A 12,134-nucleotide genomic window follows, 5' to 3' on the forward strand; every position below is an offset into this window, starting at 1 on the left:
ACCTATCCTCTGTGAACACCAACACCATACAACGCCACTATTCTACCCGTGGACAAACAATCTGCCCAAAGACCCCCCAGCTGATAGACTAGACACCTAATCAGAACCTTTAGGGAGCGCCAGGCGCCCTTTTAAAGTTTGCAGAGCTGGCAAATATATTTACTCAATTTTAGGCATTGGGATTAAGGGGCTCTGGGGCTCTTCCCCCCGACCCCCTCCCTCCCTCCTTCTTGCCTTCCTTCCCTATCTCTATCCCTCCCTCTCTCCTTTTTCGCTCCCTCTCTCCATCTCTCTCTGTATCCCTCAGGGACCGGGCGCTCGGACTCTATAGTTATGGGCCGCGGCCATCTGTCAGCGTGAGGCGTTCACGCAGCCACCAGAAGGCCACAACATGTGCTGATTTAAATGGAAAATCCAACTTTCCCAGGACAGGCCTGACCCCGGCAGCCGTAAACCCCTCTGCACCCCCCCCACCAGCACCATCTCCATCTCCATCCCCATCACCCAACCTGCCCCATCTCCATCCTCAGCCAGCTATCCCAGCACAGCCCCAGCCTCCCAAGAAATACTGTCTGCATGCGAATCAGTGAATTAGAGCACCACCCCTCCTCCTCCCCTGTATGGTGTATGGTAATGACTGTGCAATGTGCAGAGGGGGAACCTTCTTACACACAATGATGGATTTCCACCTTAGCAGCTGATGTTCCCAGGGTCGGAGGAGGAGGCGGAGGATGGAGGGTGTGTCTTAATATTCCTGGTGGTGTGAGAGCTAGGGATCAGCTGATTGGTAAAATTGATTCTAAAGGAAGAGGTGGTGTGGGTTTAGAATAGGGGGGGGGGGGGGGGGGGTTGTTGTCTGTGCCTGTGCTGCGGGACCCTGGGGGACAATGGGGCTGGGGCAGGGGTTGGGGAGGGGGTTGGGGCGGTGAGTGTCACACGCTTTTGCTTTGTGGCTCGGTCAACAGGCGTGTGCCACGGTGTTGTCTCGACCCCCGCGCCTGCTGTCCATCCAGCTCCGGGGACGGGAGAGAGGGCCATGAGAACCAGCCCCGGGTCTTTAATGAGGGGCGTGCTGTTTTTTTATCAAAGATGGACAAGGCATCATTAGAATCACCATTAGAGCTCCATACAATGGGGGGACAGACTCCCTTAGCTATGGATGGGAATATCCTACACAAATGCCTGAATGCTTATATGAGCATGATTGGGGATCTGCTATACTTCATATTACGTTCACGTTTTGGCTATATCACGTCTAATATTGTAGTGAGGAAGACTCATGGTACACTCATAATGTCATCTTATAATTTAGTGGACGCAATCCGCTTTTTCACTTTTCTATTCATTGTTTCTCCTGTTTCTTCACCAGCTGTTAGTCTCAAAGGCTCAAATCACAGGATGCTTTTTGGGATACACACCACCCTTCCAAAATAAAGTTTTGACTGAAAGTAAATGTTCTGTGTTTTTCCTCATGTGTTGTCATGGTTACTTTACAAACATACTTACATGTTTTCCTTTATCATTGAACTCCATTCAATGCAATGAAAGCAACAAGACAACAGTCAATACAGCCCTATAGTTCAATCCCCAGTGTTACACTGTATGTTCAGTACGGCTTCCAGAAACCACTTTATAGCATTGTTTTATTGATTATCTCATGATGTAATAACATCCAAATCATGACTCATCAGTCTTTACAGACACTCCATTTTATTCACCAGAGAGAAATAATTGATATCAGCAGAGGTTATTATGTCATACACCATAACCTACATGTTAGTTTGTCATCATTAACGTTTAGCCAAAAAAACCTGTTGTGGCCCTGCAGCCCTTCTAGGAGTCCCTCCAAGTCCTTTTTAATGGGCTCTGCTGGCCTGGCCAGTGTGACCAGAGAGAGAAGCATTGTCATAGTGGAGACTGTGATGCTACAGAGGTGGCAGCTGGCATCCCAGCTTGCAGGCCCATCTCCTCACAAAGGAGGGCCTTTCCCCTGGGGGCAGTGATTTAGGACAGGGGTCTCCGGACATACCCTGGAGGGAACCCCTTATGAAGAGGGCACTGCGTCTAAACCGGCCCCCCTCCCCATACACCCTTCTATAGCCCCCCTGCTGGTTTCCGCATCACGTAGCCTAGCTTACCCTCACCTCCCTCCACCTCCCACCCAAGCTCCCCTCCTCCCTCTTGGGACAGAGGCTAATGGTCGTGGTGCAGCAGGGATGGGGCTGGAGCATTCCTGAGAGGTAGCGCTAACACTAGCTAGCTAGCCACACACAATGGGGACGAAAAGACAACAGGTGCGTGTGGATCCTCTGTCCTGCAGCAGCTGAGGGATAGGGACAGGGCTATTATCTAGGGCTGCCAGTGGGCTTTCAGGCTACTTTTCCCGCTCATCCTCATAGAACAAAACCCTCCTCTGTCTTTAACCTGCTCCAGCCCTGTTCCTTGTTGTTCCCATCAGCCTCATCTACTGAACCACAACTAACACCTGCCTGCTGCTGCCACTGGCTTGGCCACTCCAGAATTACCCAAACGGCCAGTCTATCGCATGATAAACTAGGCTGAATACAGCTCCATTGCTTCTCTATGTTTTTCTATTCACGTCTCTAAAACATGGGAAAATCAAACGCCTTGGTGTTACTACTTCAACTTCCAACAACAAGAAGAAAGTATATATAGCCCCTGTAACACATAGCTACAAACCCCCATCTCTCAAATGAACAGTCTTAGAACAGATTGTTTGGCCTGGCCACATGATATTGCTGGTGACAATGCCTCTAACAGAGCGTGTGTCCTGGGGGGATAGGGAGTATTTGGTTACCACACCCTTGGTCTATCCCATTGTGATTGGTCCGGGTCCCAGAGAGGTTGAAAGGGACATGTGTGCATATGTGGGCCGACAACGCAGGTGCCTACATCTGTTCATGACTGGGCAGATGTCGTGGAGAGAGATAGAGAGCGAGGGGAGAAATAGCGAGGGGAGAGAGAGAGAGAGAGAGAGAGAGAGAGAGAGAGAGAGAGAGAGAGAGAGAGAGAGAGAGAGAGAGAGAGAGAGAGAGAGAGAGAGAGAGAGAGAGAGAGAGAGAGAGAGAGAGAGAGAGAAGGAGGGAGAGAGAGAGAAGGAGGGAGGGAGAGAGAGAAAGGTGTCACTGCCCCATTCACAAGGTCTCTCTATTCATAGATTGTGGTAGACAATTTCATCCAGATTGCACTGGTTCAGAATTGAGACAGAGTGAAAAAATCTTGGAGCTACTACAAATGATCATCTTTACGAAACTATGGCCATACTTTCCACATAGTTGTTCATAAGCAATAAAGATCATGCATGGGGTAATTCCTATTAGAACTGGACTAGATACAATAATTGATCAGCCCCTATTTCCATATCATGGTTGGAGTTATCAACACTAAAGAGTTGGGGGTAGCAAAAACTACTTTTGCCACAAGTTCTACTCCATATATTTTTCACTTCACTATGTCTGTATTGATTATGGACTGATTCTATCACATATCACCATGAGTATTTGTTATGTGTGGATATGTGTCATACAAATGATCAGATGTTCAATTATCGATTTATGCATAGGGACCCGCATATGTTGTGATGCGCCAAAGCATGGACGTTACCCGGGGGAACGTGGCAGATGTGTTTTGATAAACATTGGCACGCGACTGGCCACTGCTCCGTGAAAAACTTCGACGCCTTCTCCACTTCCCCCCTCCCTCCTCTGTCCCTCTCCCTCTTTCTCTCTCTGTCCCACACACTCCCACACAACACACTCGCGCCACACACACGCGCGGGCGCGTCTTCAGGGGCCACCGCGTAATTATTGCGGCACTCTTCCCCAAACTTAAGCCCAGCACGTACTCAGCCACAACATATGCAAATGTGACAGCAGCACGACCAGGGGGAACCCATGGTTTGGCCTGTGCCCCCGTTCAAGCAGCTGGCCATAGTAATCTGATCTGGACACAAAGACCGCGCTGCTCCAAGGATTTCAGCAGGTAAACAGGTGGGTCAGAAAGGATGAAAATGGAGAGAACCCCGACCAGAGAAGATTAGTTGCTGTTATTAGGCCTATCTTAGCCCTGATAAGACAAATATAAAGTTGCCCTTCAGTCGCCTATTTTTCTTGCGCTTAAAAATGACCATACGACATTTTATTTTAAGGAGACAGAAGCTATAGCCCGGATGAGGGTTTGGAAAATTGCCTATTTTAGTCGAACCAATAAGTAGCCGAGGTGAATCGTGCCAACAGTCTGAATGCTCATAAAGAATCAAAAGTAAGTCGATTGATCACCTGGTAACAGTTACCAACCCCCCATTCAAGCTAATCATCTTCTCCACACCACTTCATATGATCGATATCGTGTGATGCGCGCAGTGTTTACGTTCCCACGAGCTACCATGTGGTGTCTACTCTTCCGGGACGAAAACTTCTGGCTTCCCCTCGCCATATGGCCCTGCATTGCCATACCGTTACAGGTTCTTTAACATGCTTCCAGTTCAATGTAGACAGAGCCAGCCAGTGGACAGTGGCGTATAGACCCGTGCGCTTGAGGGAAGATGGGGAGGTGGGAGGGGGAGGAGGAAAAAACGACGTTTGGGTAGTGGCAGATGGCTTGTAAGGGTCTGGCCGCGTCTGAAGGCGTGTCGTGGCCCTTCACGGAGAATCCCCAAGGGCTACCCGTGCATTCAGAATCAATGAAAATTGAGGCGCAAAGAATGGATGAATAGTCAGACCTCGAATAACCCTTTTTGTTAGCAGCAGCTACTGGTGGGCAGGAGTTAAACTACAACAGCCCCCTACAGTAGCACTTTAGTTAAACAGTCACCCCCGTAGCCATCAATTTTGGAAAGGAATTAAGGTTGGAAAGTAGAGAAGGGGGCATTCTGTCCAAACTCAAGTCTGAGTGGGTTGGCAGCACAATAATAAAAATATGTATGCTGAGGGAAGTTCTTATGGGTGCCTATAGGGGTGGGTTTTGTGCAATGGAGAAAGCAGTTTATCCTATATCACCACTGCGCAGTTTATTTGCCCAAAGAGTTCCATATGGAAACATTTTGGGCAATGGTTAGGCGCATCATGCTGTTTCTGGGTCATTGCCACCGAGAAGAAAATACAAACCCAAACTGAATGAACTGTACTAGAAAAGTGATTCAGAGACTTCAATGCAAAAACAACGCACTTTCTACAGTGAAATAAATGTGAATGATTTAAATGCGTAATCACAGCACAGCTCATCACAAACAACACCGATGTATTCGTTCTGTCTATAGGCTGTTTGTGTTGTCAATAGGGATAAAAAAAAACAGGTACAACAACAACTCTGGCTGTTCGATAAAAGGGAATTTAAACAAGCCTGAACCCCGACTTGCATATTTTAGCAGTGACGCAATGTATCTGTGTATGGTAACTATGGACCTCAGGCCATGCCTATTATCCAAAAGAAAATCACACTTATAATGAACGACCTAATTAAGAGAGACCCCTATACCCCACCCCCACTCTGCCCCCCTTCACACAAAAGTAGGCCTACTTGAATAATAGTCTCCCCAAATCGTTTGCTCGAGTTTGGTTCAATAAAAAACACATCGTGGACATAGAAAGAGAGTATTCATTGCACATGCGAGCAAAGAGGGAAAACCAAATATATATTTGACCTACTGTTTGTGTTTTGTTCAGGAGGGGGCTCGCTCTTCTAGATGTTGGGTACATTGTAATTGTGTGAGGATAGCGGCGCGCGCCCAAGGAAACTCACTCACTGTATATTGAGGGGAGAGCAGGTGCTGCCGAATTACCATACAGCTGAGCGCACAGAGAGAGGGAAAGAGAGAGAGAGCAAACTTATTCCTTCAGCACACAATAACAAAGTGCCCTCAGGACGGACACGCTGATGTCTCTCTCCTTCTCTCTCGCTCTCTCTGTCTCTCTCTCTCTCACACACACATACACTCACACACACGCACACACACACACACACACACACACACACACACACACACACACACACACACACAGAGAGACAAGTGCACGCACGCACACCCACACACCTTTTCTTCACTCCACAGAATGAAAAAGGAAAAGGGAATGAAAAACTCTGTGCCCATACAAATGTTTTTTTTTCTAGTTTAACTCACCACACACCCTTGCCAGAGAATGTTTTCATTACTCAAGTCTTAATTCAAAGCATTCGATTTTCCCACAACTAGAAATGCCAAAATGTTTGAAGAAGGTGGAGTTATGCTGCACAATCAACTGAGTCAGGGTTTGACAAATACACTATGCATGGCACACCACATATTTTGCCTTTTTCAGACCTCTCCCAGAAAATGTTTCTTAACATAAATGTTGTTTTCTTTCCTAACATAAAAAATATACAATTTAACTTCCCCATCTATATAAATAAGCTTAAACACCAAGTGTAGGCAGACTTATAAAATACATTACTGTGAAATACTGATATATATATATAACTAAAATCGGGTTTAAACTGGAATAAATACATTGGCCATTCTGTTTTGTTATTATGTGCTAGATTTTTCAATCTCTAATGTTGTGGAAAGTGAGTCATTCCAGGACAGGTTGCTGAGACAGTCCCATACAGTTTGCTGGAATACTTTTACATTCCTCCATTTTCCATTTTCTGACCCAATACTAGCTTGTGATTTGAGACGGAGAGGTATCCATTGTGATCCCTTGAGCCAGATTGGGGGGGGGGGGGGGGGGGGGGGCTCATTTGCATCTTATTACCCTAGCATGCGCCGGCCCATATAAAACTGGCGGCAGGCGGCCTTCACTCAAGACAGACGCACAATTCATGTTGAGGAAAGACGGAAGAAGGTGGCGGGGAAGTATGTTGGATCAGTGACAAATCTTTCCTTGGGATAGATCACGTCACACAAAAGCAACTTCCTACATTTGTTGCCCTCTTCGGTTCAACAGGGAACGAACTGTCAATTGTTGTTTAAAAAAAAAAAAAATGTGGACTGGGATTATCACATTGTAACGGAATTTTGAGGACAGTTCAGCGCAGTTCCAATATCTCTTTTGGATTATTTTTTTGTTTCTTGGACATTAATGAAATCGACGTGGCTAACACCAGAAACTGATGTGAAGATCTCGTATGAGAAGAAACGTGCTCAATGATTAATTCACAGAACATGATTTGAAAGGAGGCATATTGAGTTTAAATTGAGCTGAGTCGCTCCAAGACTTTTTCCTATTTATTTATTTGTATTTATTTAATATGGGGCGCGCTATTCTTCTGACAGTTGCGGTTATGTTCGTCTTGATATGCAAGGTAAGACAACTACATAACACAATTACCTTACTATTCAATTGATAACCATTTCAAGACATTACATCACATAGCCTATGTTAATGAATGTGTAATAAACAAAATGATTTCAACAGGGTTTTTGTTCAGGAGTTTTCGAACTGAAGTTGCAGGAGTTTTTGAACAAGAAAGGGGTTCAGGGCAACATGAACTGCTGCAAGGGAGGATTGACGTCGGTTTATCAGCAACAGTGTGAATGTAAAACGTTTTTCAGAATCTGTCTGAAACATTATCAGCCAAACGCATCACCAGAGCCACCTTGCAACTACGGCGGCGCTATAACGCCTGTTCTTGGATCAAACTCTTTCCAAGTTCCGGATGCCATGTCTGACAGTTCATTCACCAATCCCATCAGAATTAACTTCGGTTTCACATGGCCGGTGAGTACTCTGCCTTGGGTTCATTCATAAACAAGTAATTCATATAAACCTCTAGTCACGAGGTCTTTAAAAATCCGTGCGTACAAATTGGTTCATTTATTTAGAGTGGTCTATTAATGACTAAAAGTAAACATAAACATGTTAGTCTTGTATATGTTTGGATTATCGTCTCGAAATGTTATTTTACCTTCTAGTATAGAGAACATGTTCGATGGGTTTATCTCTCTCCCCATCTCCGTTGGCCACTTGTCTTATGATGCTATATGTTTGTGTCCTCAGGGGACGTTCTCGCTGATCATTGAAGCTCTGCACACCGACTCCAAAGACGATCTTTCTATAGGTAGGATCAAAATATACTGTCCTACAGTTGTTTGGCTTTACGTGGTGTGATCTAGTCAAGGATAATTTACATTTACACACATTTTGCTAAAGTTCCGTTCTTATTTCCATCTGTAGAAAACCCAGACCGTGTTATCAGCACAATGACCACTCAGAGACATCTGACGGTGGGAGATGACTGGTCTCAGGACCTGCACACTGGAGGAAGAACCGAGTTGAAGTACTCCTACCGCTTTGTCTGTGATGAACACTACTATGGCGATGGCTGCTCCGTCTTCTGCCGCCCACGAGACGATGCCTTCGGCCACTTCACCTGTGGAGAGCGCGGAGAGATTGTCTGTGACGCTGGGTGGAAAGGCCATTACTGCACAGAACGTAAGTGAACCTTGATGTTCATGTGTTTTTTTAAATCATAAAAGTATCACAAGTGTTCTGGGGAAATATTATACTAAATATGATATAACATCGTTATTAATGTTTTACGCATTGGCACTTTTTGGGTCATGCCAAATAACATTATTATGGTAGATAAATAAAATTAACTTTTTATGTTAGGTGGCGTGGCTATAGCCATTCGAAAATTGAGGCAATTTGTGCGAAAACACCACGCTCCCACACACGACCACTTTATTTATTCAAATCGGGCGCAGGAAAGTTTTCGGAATAATCTCACGCGTGCCATAAATTTACATGCTACGTCCGATTCGTTACTCTTGGAGTGGGTTGGCCGCTGATTGGCTGAGGCGGGTGAGGTATTGTTTGAAGTGGGCAGCTGCGGGGAGAGAGTAGACAATGGAGCAGCTGTCGCGCACTGGCAACATACTCACCAGCTGTCCACTCTTATCTGCCCCAATCCGAGACATTAGGGGGAGTTGTGTGCACAGAATGAATAAAATAGTTTTGACCCACAGAGATGAAAAAAGGGGCCTGTACTGAAAGAGGGAGAGAGAGAGAGAGAGAGAGAGAGTTTGCTGTGTGCACCCTCCTATTGTCTCTATGCTCTATGTTAAGCAGAATATTCTTCCACGGTGATAAGGAGATTGTGTTTTTTTTGGTAAAACAGCTAATGGGTTTAGCTGCCCCCACTTTTAATGAATTTGTTCAGAATTAAGTGATATGTTTGTTTTCTCAAAGCCAAACTAAACAAAGAGCATATGTGTAAGAAGTGTTTTTATGTTGCCATGGTTCTTACCCTGTGTTTGTCTTCTTTGTAGCTCTCTGCCTTCCAGGATGTGACGACGAACACGGATTTTGTGAGAAGCCTGGGGAGTGCAAGTAAGTTAGAGAAAAGACAACTATGATTTTCACATATTAAAACACTTTCTCAGTTAATATTTTCAGAAATAATCTGTGACATTAAGAGAAACTTGAGTGGGTTTCTAACCAATGTGTTGTAATTATTGTGTGACAGGTGCAGAGTGGGTTTCAAAGGGCGGTACTGTGATGAGTGCATCCGTTACCCAGGCTGCCTCCATGGGACCTGCCAGCAGCCGTGGCAGTGCAACTGTCAGGAGGGGTGGGGAGGCCTCTTCTGTAACCAAGGTGAGTCCCACTGGAGAGAGAGAGAGGGAGGGGAAAGAGAGAGAGGGAGAGAGAGAGAAAGAAAGAGGGGGGGGGGGGGGGGGGGTGAGATGGGGATTTAGAGAGACGACACAAACAGAGACAAAGATATAGTGTTGTGAGAGAAATGGTGAAGAAGTGTAAGAAAAAAGTGTTAGAGTGACAGAAAGACATTATCTGTGCTGCTGCTGTTGTTGTTCTGCCATATGTTCCATTGGGACTAATGGACTAATCCACATGTGCTGCTTGTCCTCCTCCAGATCTGAACTACTGCACTCACCACAAGCCCTGTATGAATGGAGCCACTTGTAGCAACACTGGCCAGGGGAGCTACACCTGTTCCTGCAGACCGGGCTTCACTGGGGATGCTTGTGAGATTGAGGTCAACGAATGCGCCCTGAACCCCTGTCGAAATGGAGGAAGCTGCACTGTAAGTACTGTACAATTACAATCATTGTGTTAAAATGTACACTCAATTACAACTAGTATTAGGAAGAGGAAGATGTGGGCAATCATGAATAGCACTGTTGTTGTGATGGTGATCTAATGCATTTTGGAGTGTATTTGTTAAGTTTATGTTTCAATCTTTTTCTCAAAGGATATGGAGAACACGCATACCTGTGCTTGCCCTCCTGGTTTCTACGGCAACACTTGCGAGCTGAGCGCCATGACTTGCGCCGATGGTCCCTGCTTCAACGGAGGCCGCTGTGCCGACAACCCTGATGGCGGATACTTCTGCCAGTGCCCCACCGGCTACGCTGGCTTCAACTGTGAGAAGAAGATTGACCACTGCACCTCCAGCCCATGCTCCAATGGTAAGGGCTAATTGAACAACTTACACAGATGTGGTTTCAGATTTCAAATAATGACTTTTTTAATTTAACCAGTTACCTTTCGGGCTACAGTCTGCCCCCACACTATTGACCACCCATTAATTCCCAATCTCTCTGCCTCTCACACTAGGTGCCCGCTGTGTGGATCTCGTCAACTCCTACCTGTGCCAGTGTCCCGATGGCTTCACAGGCATGAACTGCGACCACACCGGCAACGAGTGCTCCATCTACCCCTGCCAAAATGGTGGTACTTGCCAGGAGGGCCTTGACGGCTACACCTGTACCTGTCCCCCGGGCTACACGGGCCGCAACTGCAGTTCTCCCATAAGCCGCTGTGAGCACAACCCCTGCCACAACAGCGCAACCTGCCACGAGAGGAACAACCGCTACGTGTGCGCCTGCGTGCCTGGCTACGGTGGTCGCAACTGCCAGTTCCTGCTCCCGGACCATGCAGCTATCCGAGGCTCGGAGATCCCCTGGATGGCGGTGGGGTCTGGGACAGCTCTGGTGCTGCTTCTGCTAGCAGGGTGCGCAGTGCTGGTTGGCTGCGTCCGCAACAAGGTGCAGCGCGGCAGCCAGGGCGACGCCACCGTTGGCGAAGGCGAGACCATAAACAACCTGACAAATAACTGTCACCGGAGTGATAAGGACCTGTCGGTAAGCGTCGTAGGGCTAGGGCCACAGCCAGGCATCAAGAACATCAACAAGAAAATGGACTTTGGAAGCGATGCCGACATGGACGGACCATCGCCGTCGTGTCGGAGCAGCTACAAGAGCCGCCACCCGCCGGCGGATTATAACCTTGTGCACGAGGAGAAGTACGAGCAGGCGGCCAAAGAGTCGATGCTGAGCCTGGAGGCCTCGGCTTGCGAAGAGAAATGCCAAGCTCTGGACTCGAGTTTTGAGTATGAGGAGTGCAGAATTAAACACAGCAAACATTTAAAAAGGTAAAGAACACTCAATAAGATAATAGATGCAATCATATAACATGAACAAATAAAATAAGGGTGGTCAAATTTGAATGTGTCAGATGACTAATATGGATCTTTGTCTATCTTCCAACAGTGACGCATCAGAAACTTCAAGAAATGAAAATAAACTTCCAGAAATGTCGGCATGTGCAGACACCAAGTACAAATCCGTGTTTGTCATGTCGGAGGAGAAGGATGAATGTATATTTGCAACTGAGGTGAGTTTGGGATACTTCTCTTCACTTTGCCTCATTTATAATAGTTTGATAAAGTCACTGCATTTCCCTAAGAGCTTTGTAAACAACAACTAATGTCCATTTTGTTTCTGTCTTTTCTCCATAGGTGTAACGCGAGCCACCAATAGGCTGTCCGTTGCTCATTTGCTCTATGGGAGAGTTTTTATACTCCTTAAAATGCTGCTCTAACCCTAGGGGGCGGTGTCCCGCCTTTAGACTGCTGCTGATCCTGAGACGTTTAACTGATATTCAGAGTGAGCTGGTTCTCTACTGGAAAATAAGTGCAGGCAGATGAGGCCTGTGGGATAGGAATCGGTGGGGCAAAACCTTTTTACCTTTCAAAACGACCTCAAGCGAAGATTTTTTATATTGAGATCGAAAATGGACAGTCACGATAGAGGTGATGTACGATGTCTTCGGTTTCGATTAGTGTTGTAACAGAAACGTTGGTTTGAAGTTTTTGCAACATTTGCACCC

The 12,134-nt window shown here is 46.3% G+C and overlaps 1 protein-coding gene across 1 annotated transcript; it reads left to right on the forward strand.

The window, feature by feature from the left end:
• Window positions 1-7,242: 7,242 nt before the first annotated feature.
• On the forward strand, window positions 7,243-11,769 carry LOC311130339 (delta-like protein A; the record flags this gene model as incomplete). Its single annotated transcript, XM_084163067.1, has 11 exons — window positions 7,243-7,302; window positions 7,416-7,718; window positions 7,998-8,058; window positions 8,175-8,432; window positions 9,272-9,332; window positions 9,469-9,599; window positions 9,878-10,047; window positions 10,216-10,432; window positions 10,581-11,397; window positions 11,516-11,639; window positions 11,764-11,769. The coding sequence occupies exons 1-11, from the start codon at window positions 7,249-7,251 to the stop codon at window positions 11,767-11,769; spliced, it is 2,202 nt and encodes a 733-aa protein (XP_084019193.1). The 5' UTR covers window positions 7,243-7,248.
• Between the last annotated feature and the right edge of the window lie 365 nt (window positions 11,770-12,134).

Source organism: Coregonus lavaretus, assembly GCF_964263955.1.
Source record: "Coregonus lavaretus genome assembly, chromosome: 6".
Classification (NCBI taxonomy): domain Eukaryota; kingdom Metazoa; phylum Chordata; class Actinopteri; order Salmoniformes; family Salmonidae; genus Coregonus; species Coregonus lavaretus.